General features: G+C 44.3%; 1 protein-coding gene across 1 annotated transcript in view; it reads right to left on the bottom strand.

Annotated features, from left to right (window-relative positions):
- The window catches only part of rad50 (RAD50 homolog, double strand break repair protein), a 147,461-nt gene that overhangs the window by 105,011 nt on the left and 24,698 nt on the right, over positions 1 to 17,752 (bottom strand). The window contains exon 7 of the mRNA XM_055642696.1: positions 1,799 to 1,927. Within this exon, the coding sequence (XP_055498671.1) occupies positions 1,799 to 1,927 (129 nt within the window). The remainder of the gene's footprint in view (positions 1 to 1,798; positions 1,928 to 17,752) is intronic.

Consider the following 17,752-nt stretch of genomic DNA (forward strand, 5'->3'; position numbering starts at 1 on the left):
CTACAATTTTTAGTTTTTAGTTTACTGTTACAGTGCTGAAACAGGCCCTACACATCAACACTATCCAACACACACGAGGGGCAATTTACAATTATACCAAGCCAATTAACCTACAAACCTGTATGTCTTTGTAGTGTGGGAGGAAACGGAAGATCTCAGAGAAAACCCACGCAGGTCACGGGGAGAACGTACAAACTCTGAACAGACAGCACCCCTAGTCGGGATCGAAACCAGGTCTCCGGCGCTGTAAGGCAGCAACCGTGTAAGGCTGCAACCGTCTATGGGTGCGCCACCATGCCGTACTAATCTAAAAGTTCTTCACTTGCAATTTAAGTGCAACCCTTTGAAGCCGATGGGTACATGAACATTCCAGTGGAGTACCGGATTATACAGACATGCCCGGCGTATCGGCTGATCAGGGCACAGTTGCATGACCTCAGCCGTAAAAGTCTTCTGAGCTTGCAAGAGATTAAGATATTGATGTTTTTTCTACATTTGCGGCCCACTGATTCTATAAAACCCATGGCCAAAACAACAGGTACCATTAAATTCACTACTGCCCCATTACATTTAACTTCCTGTTTTTAGCATTCTAACACTGCAGCCAAAGAGTTATGTTCATGGACATCATATACCGCAGAGATTTGGCTCGACTGGTATCTTCTGCAGATGAATAATTAACTTTACATCCTAACATTACACAACTTAATGGCTTTCAGCACCTGCAAACTATGGTCAAACATTAGGTTTGGAAGAATGTGATTTTTATTGGTGAACCTTACTAAATGTTTATTTCTCCTCATATTCACAGGTTCACAATAGTATTGTTAATGATTAATATTCATTAATGTATTCATTAGTATATAAAATCATGAGGAGAATAGATAGGATGAATGCAGTCCTTTACCCAGGGTAAGGGTAACAAGAATCAGAGGACAGTTTTAAGGTGAGCGAGAAAAGATTTAATAGGAAGCTGAGAGGGACTGGTTCTACACAGAGGGTGGTGGGAACGAGCTGCCAGAGGAGGTAGTTAACGCAGGTAGTATAATTACATTGAAAAGGCATTTAGACATGTGCGTTGGATAGTAAAGGTTCAGAACAGGAAAGGTTTAGATGGATATGGACCAAAGGCAGGCAGGCAGGTGGAACTAGCATAGATGGGGCATCTTGGTCAGCATGGACAATCTGTGCAGAAGGGGTTGTTTCTGTGCTGAATAACTATAACTACTGGGAAAAGAGAAAGCTTTAAGACAGGATCAGATACCTCACGGCTTGTAATTGTATTTATCTGTTTTTACAAACTACCAAGTGATTATGATAAATTCAAGCAGCTATTTATTGACAACTGAATATTTCCTTTCCATTTTTTAAAAATGTGATAATACTTAATTATAAATTATCTTCTCACATCTATAATTTTGTACCATCATAAAATCCGAAAGCAATAGGAACTTAAATCAAGGGCCTAAAATAGTATTTAATTTTAATCTGCAAAGCCTGAGCATAATTACTACGTTTAAGAGAAAGCAACCTAGGAAGTTATTGAATTGTATATTTAAATTTACATATACATCCATTGCTTTTATGAAGAAGAGAGTTAGATATAGCTCTTAGGGCTAACGGAATCAAGTGATATGGGGAGAAAGCAAGAACAGGGTACAGATTCTGGATGATCAGCCATGATCATATTGAATGGCAGTGCTGGCTCGAAGGGCCGAATGGCCTACCCCTGCACCTATTTTCTGTTTCGATTTGTCTAAATTGGGTATTGACACGTCTGATGACAGAAAAAACAAACCTGCTCCATTTTCTCTTCCAGATCCCGATTGTCCTCCTCCATTTGCTGTTTCCTGCTTTCAAGAGATTTGATGTCCATGTCCAGCTTCATCACTTTACCCAGGTTCTTGTCAATTTCTGACAAACGATCCTGTAAAACCAAACAATGAGATTGATAACCGAGCAACCAAACATCTGACCACAGCTAGCTTTTGTTTTAAATACATTTTATTCTCCAAGCCCACAAATATCATGTCAAGGAACCAAGGGCACGCAGTGATTGTGCTATTAATACCCATGATTCTACAACTGATATACTCTACAACAGGGGTTCCCAATCTTTTTTATCCCGTTTACCCCTGGCAACTTTAGTAGCACATAACACTGTTATTTTCACTTATTTATGAACAACTAATAATGAACAGATTACCGGTATACCAGATATGTGAAAAGAAAGATTAGTTAAAACAAATGTAGTCCCTTGCAGTCAGAAACAGGTGAGTTGATCATGGGGAACAAGGATATGGCGGACCAATTGAATAACTACTTTGGTTCCGTCTTCGCTAAGGAAGACATAAATAATTTGCCGGAAATAGCAGGGGACCGCGGGTCAAAGGAGTTGGAGGAATTGAATGAAATCCAGGTCAGTCGGGAAGTGGTGTTGGGTAAATTGAATGGATTAAAGGCCGATAAATCCCCAGGGCCAGATAGGCTGCATCCCAGAGTACTTAAGGAAGTAGCTCCAGAAATAGTGGATGCATTAGTAATAATCTTTCAAAACTCTTTAGATTCTGGAGTAGTTCCTGAAGATTGGCGGGTAGCAAACATAACCCCACTTTTTAAGAAGGGAGGGAGAGAGAAAATGGGGAATTACAGACCAGTTAGTCTAACATCGGTAGTGGGGAAACTGCTAGAGTCAGTTATTAAAGATGGGATAGCAGCACATTTGGAAAGTGGTGAAATCATTGAACAAAGTCAGCATGGATTTACGAAAGGTAAATTATGTCTGACGAATCTTATAGAATTTTTTGAGGATGTAACTAGTAGCGTGGATAGGGGGACGACAATGTATGGAATGGAAACATAACCCCACTTTTTAAGAGGGATGTGGTGTATCTGGACTTCAGCAAGGCTTTCGAACAAAGTCCCACATAACGAAAGATTAGTATACAAACTTAAAGCATGTAAGGTATTGGGGGTTCCAGTGGATTGATCTGGACTAGAGAAGGCTTTCGGCCCCACAAGAGCAAACTTAAAGGGTAAGGGGGTTCAGTAAGGATAGAGTAGGAAGCAAAGAGTAGGAAAACGGGTCCTTTTCACAATGGCAGACAGTGACTAGTGGGGTACCGCAAGGCTCAGTGCTGGGACCCCAGCTATTTACAATATATATTAATGATCTGGATGAGGGAATTGAAGGCAATATCTCCAAGTTTGCGGATGACACTAAGCTGGGGGGCAGTGTTAGCTGTGAGGAGGATGCTAGGAGACTGCAGGGTGACTTGGATAGGCTGGGTGAGTGGGCAAATGTTTGGCAGATGCAGTATAATGTGGATAAATGTGAGGTTATCCATTTTGGTGGCAAAAACGGGAAAGCAGACTATTATCTAAATGGTGGCCGATTGGGAAAGGGGGAGATGCAGCGAGACCTGGGTGTCATAGTACACCAGTCATTGAAGGTAGGCATGCAGGTGCAGCAGGCAGTAAAGAAAGCGAATGGTATGTTAGCTTTCATTGCAAAAGGATTTGAGTATAGGAGCAGGGAGGTTCTACTGCAGTTGTACAGGGTCTTGGTGAGACCACACCTGGAGTATTGCGTACAGTTTTGGTCTCCAAATCTGAGGAAGGACATTATTGCCATAGAGGGAGTGCAGAGACGGTTCACCAGACTGATTCCTGGGATGTCAGGACTGTCTTATGAAGAAAGACTGGATAGACTTGGTTTATACTCTCTAGAATTTAGGAGATTGAGAGGGGATCTTATAAAAACTTACAAAATTCTTAAGGGGTTGGACAGGCTAGATGCAGGAAGATTGTTCCCGATGTTAGGGAAGTCCAGGACAAGCGGTCACAGCTTAAGGATTCAATTCAATTCAATTCAATTCAATTCAACTTTAATGTCATCGCACAAATACAAGTATCAGTACAACGAAATGCAGTTTTGCGTCAGTCCGTAGTAGTTGTACATAAAGAGAAAAAACAAGAAAAAAATAGAAAGAGAGAAGATACAGAATAATCAGGAAATACGGAATGATTAAACAAAGGGGGACGGAGGGACCAGAGAAATCTATCGTCGGGACTCATCGTCGAGTTCAGCAGTGTGATTGTGTTGTTATAGAAGCTTTTCCTCATCCTGCTGGTACGTGACCTGAGGCTCATGTAACGCCTCCCTGATGGGAGGAGGGCAAACAGTCCATGGTTGGGGTGTGAGGGGTCTTTGATGATCTTCCCAGCCCGTCTCAGACACCGTTTTCGGTGGAGGGCATCCATGGCAGGGAGCGGGGCACCGATGATGTGCTGCGCGGTTTTCACCACCCGTTGTAGTGCTTTCCTGTCCGCAGCAGTGCAGCTGCTGTACCATACCGTGAAGCAGGTGGTCAGGATACTCTCTATGGTACAGCGGTAAAAGTTGGTCAGGATCTGGGGGGACAGGTGGGCTTTCTTGAGCCTCCTAAGGAAGTAAAGGCGCTGCTGTGCCTTTTTGATCAGCTTGGAGGTGTTGAGGGACCAGGACAAGTCCTCCGAGATATGCACTCCGAGGAATTTATAGCTGGAGACGCGCTCCACCTCAGTCCCGTTGATATGGATGGCGGTATGACTGCCTCCTCTGGTCTGCCTGAAGTCGACAATAATCTCCTTCGTCTTTTTGGAGTTGAGGACGAGGTTATTGTTGGCACACCAGGTGGTCAGGTGCTGGATCTCATCCCTGTAGGCTGACTCATCGTTGTCACTGATCAGTCCTACTACCGTGGTATCGTCAGCAAACTTAATAATGGCGTTGGATCCGTACTTTGGGATGCAGTCGTGGGTGAAGAGGGAGTAGAGGAGAGGGCTGAGCACACAGCCCTGTGGCACTCCGGTGTTCAGTGTTATAGTGGAGGAGGTGAGGTTATTGACCCTAACAGACTGTGGTCTGTTAGTGAGGAAGTCCAATGTCCAGTTGCAGGGGGAGGTGGAGATGCCAAGTCCACTGAGTTTGGTGATCAAGCTGGCTGGGATGACGGTGTTAAAGGCAGAGCTGAAATCAATGAACAGCAGCCTGATGTAGGAGTTGTTGTAGTCCAGGTGGGTCAGGGCAGATTGTAGGGCCGCCGATATGGCGTCCTCTGTAGACCTGTTGGTCCGGTAGGCAAACTGATGGGGGTCCAGTGTGGGGGGGAGGCAGGCTTTGAGGTGAGCCAAGATCAGCCGCTCAAAGCACTTTGCAATGACAGGGGTGAGTGCCACTGGGCGGAAATCGTTGAGACTCCCTGTAGCTGACTGTTTGGACACTGGCACGATGGTTGATGTCTTGAGGCAAGTGGGGACAACACCCTGGGCCAGTGAGAGATTGAAAATGTCGGCGAGGACTGGGGATAGTTGTCCAGCACATGCCCTAAGCACCCGGCCAGGGATGCCATCGGGGCCGGCAGCTTTGCGCTCATTCACCTTGCTCAGTGCATCTTGTACAGCAGAGGTGGAGAGGCTGAGAGGTTGTTCATTCGGGGGTGGAACAACTTTAATGGCTGGGGTTATTGTTGTCTCGGTCAAAGCAAGCATAGAAGTGGTTTAGCTCATCAGGCAGGGTGTCGTTGTCTGGGGGAGGGGTGTTAACTTTCTGATTATCGGCAAGGGATTTGATTCCTTGCCACGTGCGCCTGGGGTCAGAGTTGTTGTGGAAATGCTCCTCAATCCGTCGTTTATGATTTAGTTTAGCAGTCCTAATTCCCATTTTCAGATTGGCCCTGGATGAGCTGTATCCCTCAGCGTCGCCAGATCTGAAAGCGGCATCGCGAGCCTTCAGTAGGAGTCTGACCTCCCTGCTCATCCACGGCTTCTGGTTAGGGAAAGTCTTTATCTCCTTGTGGGTAGTGACATTATCGGTACAGAATTTTATATAGTCCAGAACTGTTGAGGTGTACGAGTTGATGTCCACTTGTGAATTGGAGGTGGACTGAGTAGCAAAGAGACTCCAGTCTGTCTGCTGAAACTGCTCCTGTAAGTCAGAGACAGCCCCCTCAGGCCAAACCTTCACTGTCCTCATGGTAGGTTTCACACGTCTGATCAGAGGTGTGTATTTGGGGAGCAGGAACAGGGAGAGGTGGTCAGACTGTCCAAGGTGGGGGAGGGGGAGGGCTTTGTAGGCTTCAGTGATATTAGTGTAAACTAAGTCCAGAACATTGTTTCCTCTGGTTGGGCAGAAAACATGCTGATGGAACCTGGGGAGTACAGTTTTAAGGTCGGAGTGGTTGAAATCACCCGCAACAATAAATGCCCCCTCTGGGTGAGCAGATAGATGTTTGCTGATAGCAGCTTGCAGCTCTTCCATTGCTAGCCTGGCATTAGCGTCCGGGGGAACATAGACTGCAGTGATAACAGTTGATGTGAATTCCCTGGGCAAATAGAAGGGCCTGCACTTTAACATCAGGTATTCCAGGTCAGCAGAGCAGTGACTACCAATCTTAACAACGTCCGTGCACCATGTGTTATTCACATAAATGCATAGTCCGCCGCACTTGGTCTTACCGGAGTCCTCCACTGATCTGTCGGCCCTGAAGACAGTGCGTCCCTCCAGCTCAATGGCGTTGTCCTTTAGCCATGTCTCAGTGAATACCATGGCGTTGCAGTCGGCGATCCTTCTGTGTGTGGTGATCCGCAGCCTTAGTTCGTCTATTTTACTCACCAAGGACCGGACATTCGCGAGGAAAATGCTGGGCAGAGCTGGCTGGTGAGGATTTGATTGCAGCCTAGCTCGATGGCCTCCCCGCTTCCCACGCCTTTGTTTGCGGTCCCTGCGCAGCCTCCGGACACTTCCTGTCGGGGGCGCGGACCCGCTAGACCACGGTGTCCTGGTGATCTCCGGCGGCAGTTGAAAGTCGCTTCTGGTGCGCGTTATGCAGAGACGGCCGAGCTCAAGTAGCTCCTGACGGCCGTACACAGTCTTCGCTCCAGTGCTCCGGGCGAAAACTAAGGTAATTATTAACAGTAGAAAAACTAACTTACAAAAACTACGGAGACGCAGAGTCTCGCGTTGTGCACGCGACGCCATCTTGGTCCAAGATGGACCAAGGGGGAAATCCTTTAAAACCGAGATGAGAAGAACTTTTTTCATACAGAGAGTGGTGAATCTCTGGAACTCTCTGCCACAGAGGGTGGTTGAGGCCAGTTCATTGGCTATATTTAAGAGGGAGTTAGATGTGGCCCTTGTGGCTAAGGGGATCATGGGGTATGGAGAGAAGGCAGGTACGGGATACTGAGTTGGATGATCAGCCATGATCATATTGAATGGCGGTGCAGGCTCGAAGGGCCGAATGGCCTACTCCTGTACCTAATTTCTATGTTTCTATGTTTCTAACCAAACACAGTGAGTCAATGAGAATAAATATGTACAAATCCAGAATTATCAAATTTACCCCCTGGGTAGGGGATTTTTAATCCCTGGGGGGAAATTTACCCTAGGATGGGAACCCTTGCTCTACAATAACTATACTCACCTATTGTCAGGGTATGAAGACATAGTGACATTGGAACGAGGCCAATGATAACCCACACCAATAACTCCAAATCATACAATGCTTATTTGTGAATATGAAATCAATTGATTTCATAAATTTGGAAGGGAATCCCACCAACATTAATGATGACCATGTATATATTGGATTGTCAAGGTAAGCCTTTGGTTCATAATCATGCTTTCAAATGTCACAGGGAGGCTACAGTGAACTTGGTTGCCTTAAACTGTTCCACCATGGTTCTGTAATGGTTATTTTTCTTGCAAAGGTCGTATTTGATATCCCAAGTATTTCCAGTACTTTAGATATTCATGGAACAGTCCATGTTAAACATGATTGACAGTTATACTAATCTCCTCTGACGTCACCTGATCCTTGTCCCTTCATTTTTTTAAATTTAGAAATACAGCGCGGAAACAGGCCCTTCGGCCCACCGAGTCTGCACCGACCCCTACACAGTAACACTATCCTACATACATTAGGGACAATTTACAATTTTACCAAAGCCTGTACATCTTTGGTCCGTGAGAGGAAACCGTAGCACCCTAAAGAAAAACAACGCAGGTCAGAGGGAGAACGTACAAACTCTGTACATATAGCACTTGTAATCAGGGTTGAACCCGGGTCTCTGGCGCTGTAAGGCAGCAACTATACCGCTGCGCCACAGTGACGCCCTCGTTATTGTGCTCATATCAATATTCTAATGATGTTCTCAATGCATGCAAAATAACACATGCCAAAAGGAACAGAAATCCACAAATTAAGAGGTGTTTGAAGTGAAAAAATAACAAAAATGTCAAACAGTAATTTTCAGGTGTGATGTTACGTGTAAAAGTTGTGGCACAATTGAAGTTTGTCTGACCTCTCGTTATAAGTAATAGCATCTTGTCAGGGAAGCATTTCAATAAACCTTTTCTGCATCCTCTTTAAATAATCCACATTGTCTTGTAATGGGGTGACTAAAACTACACACAATACTCCAAACGCATTCTAACCAGAGTCCTTTAAAGCTGCACCATGGCTTCCTAACTTAATCCCATTAACCTGACAAATGAAGGTAAACATAGTGAACACCACCTTTACCATTCTATCTACTTGTGTTGCCACTTTACAGAGCTATAGACTTGGACCCCAAGATCAATCAATGGTCTTGCCATTAAGCTTTCCCCTCACATTCATCCTCCCAAAGTGCAACATCTCACACTTGCTCAGATTAAATTCCATCATACATTTCTCTGCCCATTTCTGCATTTGTAATTGAAAAGTCCCACATTCTGAGATAGGGGAAGTGCACTTGTTTAGTTTGAATCATTACTAACGCCAGTGTAAAATGTGTTACAAAATCTCTAACCAACTTTTATAAAGAAAAAAATCACAGATTTTGATGTGAAAACAATACTGACACACAAAAATGATAGATTGCAAAAACAAAATTCTGGTAGATAGTTTCAAGCTCAAAAGTCTAGCAAGTAAAGAGAAACTGAATGCAGAAAAATAGGCCATCTTGTCTAGCAGTCTATTTAGGCATGGGTTCACACAATTCTGCTTCAACTAACCTATTTGGCATATCTTTCCATTTCTTTTTTATACAACTTTCCTTTTGAAAATATTTTAACAAATGTAAAAGGAAAAAAAAATACAGGGCACGTAAACATAGGTCATTTCCATACATAGCAGCCACAATGCTATTATAGAAAGGCATGTACGCTATGTATTACACTCCACAGCAATGTAAAGGTCCATGTAAAGAGTCCTTGACTTAATCCTTGTTATGTACCAGTCAGGGCGAGAATCTACTTGTTATCACAAGTTGGAGAAGTATCTGCAAGGTTGACATAAGATGAGAGAAGATGTGTCCATCAATCTGGAGTGTAATTCTTAAAAGGCAGGACAATCATGGGTGCTCAATATTTGCACAATTGAAAGCATCACACACATTTCTAATGTATCTTGAGTAGTTGAGCTATCAACTGCCCTTTCTCTTAATACTTGGAAAGGAAAGCTCCTGCCATTCCAGCTACTCAGTCAACTCAACACCAACACTCAACCTAAAAGGCTACGTATAATTAACCACCATTCATAATTTAGTTTAGTTCAGTGATACAGAGTGGAAATGGGTCCTTCGGCCCACCAATTACACTCGGACCAACAATCACCCTACACTAGTTTTAAGTTATCCCAGTCTCGCATCCTTCACACCAGGGGCAATTTAGAAGGCAATATAGCCTTCATCCATTTTACTTGTCACATCCTCAAATAATCCAGAAGATTAGTCAAGCAGGATTTCCCCATAAATCCATGCTGACTTGGACCAATCCTTTTACTGCTATCTAAATGCGCTGTTATTACTTCTTTAATAATTGACTCCAGCGTCTTCCACACCACGGATGTCAGGCTAACTGGTCTATAATTTCCTGTTTTCTCCCTAGCTCCTTTCTTGAAAAGTGGGATAACATTAGCTACCCTCCAAACCATAGGAACTGATCCTGAATAAATAGAACATTAGGAAATGATCACCAATGCGCCCACTCCCCTGACATCAGTCTGAAGAAGGGTCTCGACCCGAAACATCGCCCATTCCTTCACTCCAGAAATGCTGCCTGGCCCGCTGAGTTACTCCAGCATTTTGTGTCTATCCACCTATCACATGCCAGGCTTTGTCCAATGTCTACCCCTCTCTCAATTTTTCTCCCCTTTACTACGATCAGTCTGAAGGGTCCTGACCAAAAACATCACATCTCCATGTTCTCCAGAGATGATGCCTGACCCGCTGAGTTACTCCAGCGGGTTACTCCAGTCTTTTTTTGTAAACCAACAACCATAGTTCCTTATGTCTACATATAAATGATAAACTGGCCTTAAATTTCAGGTGTGTTTACACCAGTGCCCAATGACTAAAGTTATGATACTTAAGGTCATACAGCATGGAAACAGGCCCTACATCCCAACTTGCCCACACCAACCAACAAGCCCTGTCTACACTAGTCCTACTTGCCTGCATTTGGCCCTTATCCCCTCTAAACCTATCCTATCCGTGTAAAAATAGAAAATAGGAATAGGAATGGTGCAGGAATAGGCCATTCAGCCCTATGAACCCACACCGCCATTCAATATGATCATGGCTGATCATCCAAAATCAGTACCCCGTTCCTGCTTTTTCACCATATCCCTTGATTCCGTTAGCCCTTAGAGCTAAATCTAACTCTTGAAAACATCCAGTGAATCGGCCTCCACTGCCTTCTGTGGCAGAGAATTACAGATTCACAACTCTTTGGGTGAAAAAGGTTTTCCTCATCTCAGTCCTAAATGGTCTGCCCCTTATTCTTAAACTGTGACCCCAGGTTCTGGACTCCCCCAACAGCGGGAACATTTTTCCTGCATCTAGCCTGTCTAATTCCTTAAAAATGTTGTATGTTTCAATAAGAATCCCTCTCATCCTTCTAAATTCCAGTGAATACAAGCCCTGTCGACGTATTCTTTCATCATGTCAGTCCCATCATCCCGGGAATTAACCTGGTGAACCTATGCTGCACTCCCTCAATAGCAAGGATGTAATTCCTCAAATTGGGAGAGCAAAACTGCACACACTCACAGGTGCGGTCTCACCAGGGCCCTCTATAATTGCAGTAGGACCTCCTTGCTCCTGTACTCAAATCCTCTCGCTATGAAGTCCAGCATGCCATTTGCTTTCTTCATGCCTGCTGTACCTGCATGCTTACTTTCAAAATGTACCTTTCTAAACGTTCCTTAAAATCTAATAAATCGCATCATCTACCAGTAAATGACTCGGGAATAAGAAATTTGAATGGGCTGGGATACATCGCCATGGGAAACTTGACCACATTTGGAAAATACTTTAAGGTAGCAGCACTTCGAAGATAAATGCACAGCCACATAGCAATATCTTAAGAGAACAAAGATCAATTAATATTAACTAAATATAATCCCTCAAATCCAAATAGACATCAAACTTGCTGCATTTAGTTTGCAAACTTCTGGCATAAAATAGTCCAATAGATTATTATTTTGTGGGCCTTTAGCATTTTTCAGTTAATTTTGATTTTAATCTTTTCAAAAGGTGTGAAATTGCGATGGGCACACATAAAGTCAAATGATCAAATCATTGTGAAGTAGCAATTTTCATTTATATGTAAGCATGGGCATATTTTGCAACATACTGAGAGGCATTCATATGGGCTATCTTTAAAGTTGCCCCAATAGTTTTTTTCAAAATAGGTAATTCTACAACAAGTCAGCTCCAGAGGACAAGGTAAGGTAGATATAAAGCCGCTGTCACATTTGTGGTTTGACATAATAATAATAACATCTATTTTCGGGCGCGTTTCAAAGTCTCAAGGACACCTTACAGAAATTAACATAAGAGAAAAAATATATAGTCGGAGTAAAATAAATAATAAGGACATCACCAGTACACAAATTAAAGACAGAAATCGCTCCAAAGACAAAAAATCAAAAAACACAATGCGAAGAGAGAGCAGCGGTAGCTAAAGCGCGCCAGCGTCCACTCTCCCTCCCGACAGCCATCTTGGACACAGACTCACATATTAACTTACACACAAAAAAAATCATCCCCCCACAATGGATACCACTGTGGGGGAAGGCACAATGTCCAGTCCCCATCCCCAGTTCACCCAAAGTCAGGCCTATTGAGGCCACCGCAATTGCCTCTACGGAGGCCCGATGTTCCTGGCCGTTCTGGCCGGGTGGTGTTGCCCCGGTGTCGGGAGAGTCCTCACAGCGGCTGAGCCACCTGGAACGGCCGCTTCCTAGCTGGGGACCGCGGCTTCCGAAGCCGACAAGGCGGCGCCGGGTTGGAGCTCCCAGGCTCCCGAGGTTAGAGTCAGCGCCGCCCGCTCCGCTGACCCGCAGCCCGGAGGTGTTGATCTCGGCGGTCACAGCTCACCGGAGCTCCAGCGCGTCGGTCCAGCGCGGCGACCCAGACAAGGCATCGCCCGCTCCGCGATAGCGCTCCAGCGCTGTGCCGCCAAGGAAGCAGAGATGCTGGGCGGTCCCCGCCAGGAAACGGCGCTCCACGCCCGCTGGTAGGCCACGAGGACGGGTCGACGGGGCAGCCCGGAAAAAAAGTTGCCTCACCAACCAGGTAGGGACCTAGAAGTATAATTACCCCCTACCCCCTACCCCCCACATTAAAAAGTCCATTCTCCAACAGACGAAGCACAGGACTTACAAAAACTCCCAAAAAAAAACAATTGAACAGACGGCTGCTGGTTAGCAGCAGTTCCCCAAGATGGCTCCTCCTACTCCTACAGGTGCTTCTGTAGCTTGTGTGATATGTTTGAAATGCAACAATCTCCAGAGTGGCTTACCTTCCCAACAGAAGCAAAGTCGCACACAAATACCTTGGGTATGGTCTTGTTTGTCCTAAAGTTACATTACAATGGAGGCCACCTGACTTCACCTCTACAACAACACTGCAAACTGTCAGCATCATTCCTGACAGGCTAATCAACTGATGAAAATGGGTAGATGTGTAGTTTTGTTCAGAAATACAACATAAAAACAGGCCCTTTGGCCAGTTGAGTCCATTGATCAGGGATCACACTGGTTCTATGCTCTTGCATCCACTCTGTACTAGTTGCAGAGGCTAATTATCCTACATGTCCACAAATGTTTGAGATGTAAGAGCAAATGGAAACACCTGGAGGAAACCCACGCAGTCATAGGGAGAATGTGCAAACTCCAGACAGATAACATCATAGTTCAGGATCGGTCGGGTCTCTGCCTATCGGCTGCGCCACTGTGCTGCCCTGGTAGTGCCACTGGCAATTCCAGATTTCATCTGTATATGACTGCATGACTATAGGGCTGCTTGACTTTATGTGTCTTCAGTTTAATCACTGGGTACTATTTTAAACACACCTGAACCCAGTTTATCATTTATATGTGGACACAAGGAACTGCAGATGCTGGTTTACAATGCCAAAACTATACATTCCTAGGATTGCAACCTGTCCCTAAACATAGATAAGACCAAGGAGCTGATTATCAACTTTAGGTCACAGGATGATGAGTACGCTGCAGTCTCCATCAATGGGGGCAGAGTGGAGAGAGTGTCCAGATTCAGTTTTCTGGGCACACACATTTCAGAGGACCTCACGTGGGCCAGTAACACCACTGCACTGGTCAAGAAAGCACAGCTGTTTTTCCTGAGGACGCTGAAAAAAGCTGGTCTGCCCCAACAGATGTTGGTGACTTTCTACCGCTGCACCACAGAGAACAACCTAACATTCTGCATCTCTGTGTGGTATCTTAGTTGTACAGCAGCGGATATGAGAGATCTCCAGCGAGTGGTCTCTAGAGCACAGAAGATCATTGGGATACAGCTCCCAGTCCTGGAGGACATCTACAACGCATGGTGCCTCAGAAAAGCCATCAGCATCTCCAAGGACTCCACACATCCGTGCCACTGTCTGTTTGAACTTCTTCCATCTGGCAGACATTATAAGGCCTGTTACGCCCGCACCCCCAGACTGAGAAATAGCTTTTTCCCTCGAGCTACAACTGCACTGAATCAGTCTGCTAAGTGCCCCTCATAATGTCTTTGCCCCCATAATCAACCAGCACAACTGACTTATCTCAACACAGTAACAGCTGCTGTAATATGTAACCTCAGTGTACATGGACCTATTTGTACTTTTACCTTATTTATTTATTTTATAGCATCGATACGGAGGTCACAATCTTAATCTCGTTGTTCTTGTTCAATGACAATAAAGATATTATTATTATTATTATTATCATATATCATGCATGGGTAGGAAAATAATATTTATAGTACAGACTAACTTCAGGTTACATAGTGCTAAACAGATCAGATAATTTTATAAAACTAACTATACTTAGGCAGCTTTTCCTGATCAATAGTTTAGTTTACTTTAGAGATACAGCGGGGAAATGGGCCTTTCGGCCCAGAGATCCCCACACACTTACCCTATCCAAAATACACAAAGGACAATTTACAATTATACCAAGCCAATTAAACTACAAACCTGTACGTCTTTGGAGTGTGGGAGGAAACTGAAGATCTCAGAGAAAACCCATGCGATCACGGGGAGAATGTACAAACTCCGTGCAGACAGCACCCATAGTCAGGATCAAATCCGAGTGTCAGGCGCTGCAAGCGCTGTGACACAGCAACTCTACTGCGGGCCACCATGCTGCCAGCGTAGTTAAATTTTGGCGGAAATTATCTTACAAGACTGACAATGTGAATTTGCAAACTCCTACCATTTGGGTGAATGAATTTTAGGTTAGTTCACTTTACCCCCAAGTTTATAGCTGATAGTGTTCAGCAGAAAGTGAAATCAATCAGCAGAGTTTAGTCACACAACACCTTCCTTATCTAAACCTAAAGGAAACAAGACAACTTCCTGATTTCACAAGGCAACTTCCATGTTCCTTTTGGTATGTTCTGTCCCAAAGCTCCCTGCAACCCATGAAATACCTTTAAAATGTGGTGGCAGCTAGAAGCAAGAACACCAGAAGCAAGATTGGGTGAATCAAATTGGCTGGGGTGCTGAGGAAGAGGATTTCTTGGAATGTATGCGGGATAGTTATTTGTTTTTAAATCTTTGAATGGGCTCGCCCCGCCTTACCTCTCTGAGCTGCTCCACCCATACGCTCCTGCCCAGTCCCTCAGATTAGCTGGTCAGCTGCTCCTGGAGGTACCGAGGTCTAGTCGGAGGCTCAGAGGGGATAGAGCCTTCTCTGTTGCTGCTCCGGCACTCTGGAACACCCTGCCGTTGCACATCAGACAGGCCCCCTCACTGTCCATCTTCAAATCCAGTGTTAAAACACATTTGTACTCCCTGGCTTTTGACCATGCCTGAGGCTTTGCTTCTGTTTGTGGTGTTTTTGATGTTTCTTTATTTTGCATGTCTTTTCCTACTATTTCTTTTGATTGTTATTTTTGGTGTGTATTAACTTTTTTGTCAATGATTAGTGATGTACAGCACTTTGTTGCAGCTATGTTTGTTTTTAAAGTGCTCTATAAATAAAATTATTATTATTATTATTATAGTTATCTAAATCAACATGTAGAGGAACCAACGAGAGAGCAGGCTATTTTAGACTGGGTATTGAGTAATGAGGAAGGGTTAGTTAGCAGTCTTGTTGTACGTGCCCCCTTGGGCAAGAGTGACCATAATATGGTTCAGTTCTTCATTAAGATGGAGAGTGACATTGTTAATTCAGAAACAATGGTTCTGAACTTAAAGAAAGGTAACTTTGAGGGTATGAGACGTGAATTGGCCAAGATTGACTGGCAATTAATTCTAAAAGGGTTGACAGTGGATATGCAATGGAAGACATTTAAAGACTGCATGAATGAACTACAAAAATTGTTCATCCCAGTTTGGCAAAATAATAAATCAGGGAAGGTAGTACATCCGTGGATAACAAGGGAAATCAGGGATAGTATCAAAGCGAAGGATGATGCGTACAAATTAGCCAGAAAAAGCAGCATACCGGAGGACTGGGAGAAATTCAGAGATCAGCAGAGGAGGACAAAGGGCTTAATTAGGAAAGGAAAAATAGATTATGAAAGAAAACTGGCAGGGAACATAAAAACTGACTGCAAAAGTTTTTATAGATATGTGAAAAGAGATTAGTTAAAACAAATGTAGGTCCCTTGCAATCAGAAACAGGTGAGTTGATCATGGGGAACAAGGATATGGCGGGCCAATTGAATAACTACTTTGGTTCCGTCTTCACTAAGGAAGACATAAATAATTTGCCGGAAATAGCAGGGGACCGCGGGTCAAAGGAGTTGGAGGAATTGAGTGAAATCCAGGTTAGCCGGGAAGTGGTGTTGGGTAAATTGAATGGATTAAAGGCCGATAAATCCCCAGGGCCAGATAGGCTGCATCCCAGAGTACTTAAGGAAGTAGCTCCAGAAATAGTGGATGCATTAGTAATAATCTTTCAAAACTCTTTAGATTCTGGGGTAGTTCCTGAGGATTGGCGGATAGCAAACGTAACCCCACTTTTTAAGAAGGGAGGGAGAGAGAAAACGGTGAATTACAGACCAGTTAGTCTAACATCGGTAGTGGGGAAACTGCTAGAGTCAGTTATTAAAGATGGGATAGCAGCACATTTGGAAAGTGGTGAAATCATTGGACAAAGTCAGCATGGATTTACGAAAGGTAAATTATGTCTGACGAATCTTATAGAATTTTTCGAGGATGTAACTAGTAGCGTGGATAGGGGAGAACCAGTGGATGTGGTGTATCTGGACTTCCAGAAGGCTTTCGACAAGGTCCCACATAAGAGATTAGTATGCAAACTTAAAGCACACGGCATTGGGGGTTCAGTATTTATGTGGATAGAGAACTGGCTGGCAAACAGGAAGCAAAGAGTGGGAGTAAACGGGTCCTTTTCACAATGGCAGGCAGTGGATCTCAGGACTGTCTTATGAAGAAAGACTGGATAGACTTGGTTTATACTCTCTAGAATTTAGGAGATTGAGAGGGGATCTTATAGAAACTTACAAAATTCTTGGGCGGTTGGACAGGCTAGATGCAGGAAGATTGCTCTCGATGTTGGGGAGGTCCAGGACAAGGGGTCACAGCTTGAGGATAAGGGGGAAATCCTTTAAAACTGAGATGAGAGGAACTTTTTTCACACAGAGAGTGGTGAATCTCTGGAACTCTCTGCCACAGAGTGTAGTCGAGGCCAGTTCATTGGCTATATTTAAGAGGGAGTTAGATGTGGCCCTTGTGGCTAAGGGGATCAGAGGGTATGGAGAGAAGGCAGGTACGGGATACTGAGTTGGATGATCAGCCATGATCATATTGAATGGCGGTGCAGGCTCGAAGGGCCGAATGGCCTACTCCTGCACCTAATTTCTATGTTTCTATGTTTCTATGTCTTCCAGTGTACTCCCCTGAATGTCCTCTCAGATCCTCAATTCAATTACTTTACCGGGTCAGATGTGGGCAAAGGGGTTAAATTACTGGATTACTAACCCTGGACTATCACACTAGACAACAAAGATCAAATCTCATTGTGAAAATTACAAAGTTTAAATTCCAATTACAAATGTAAAAAAAGACACCAGCGCCGATAACCACAAAACCACCAGATCATCACATAAACCCACCTGATTCAGGCATGTCTGCCATCTTTACCTAGTTGGGCCACAATGCAGTTGACTCCGCACGGGCCAACCACAACTGCTGCACTGATGCCGCAAAAGAAAAAAGCTGCAGGCCAGCTGTGATCAACTT

The sequence above is a fragment of the Leucoraja erinacea genome, chromosome 11, assembly GCF_028641065.1.
Source record: "Leucoraja erinacea ecotype New England chromosome 11, Leri_hhj_1, whole genome shotgun sequence".
Taxonomy (NCBI): Eukaryota; Metazoa; Chordata; class Chondrichthyes; order Rajiformes; family Rajidae; genus Leucoraja; species Leucoraja erinaceus.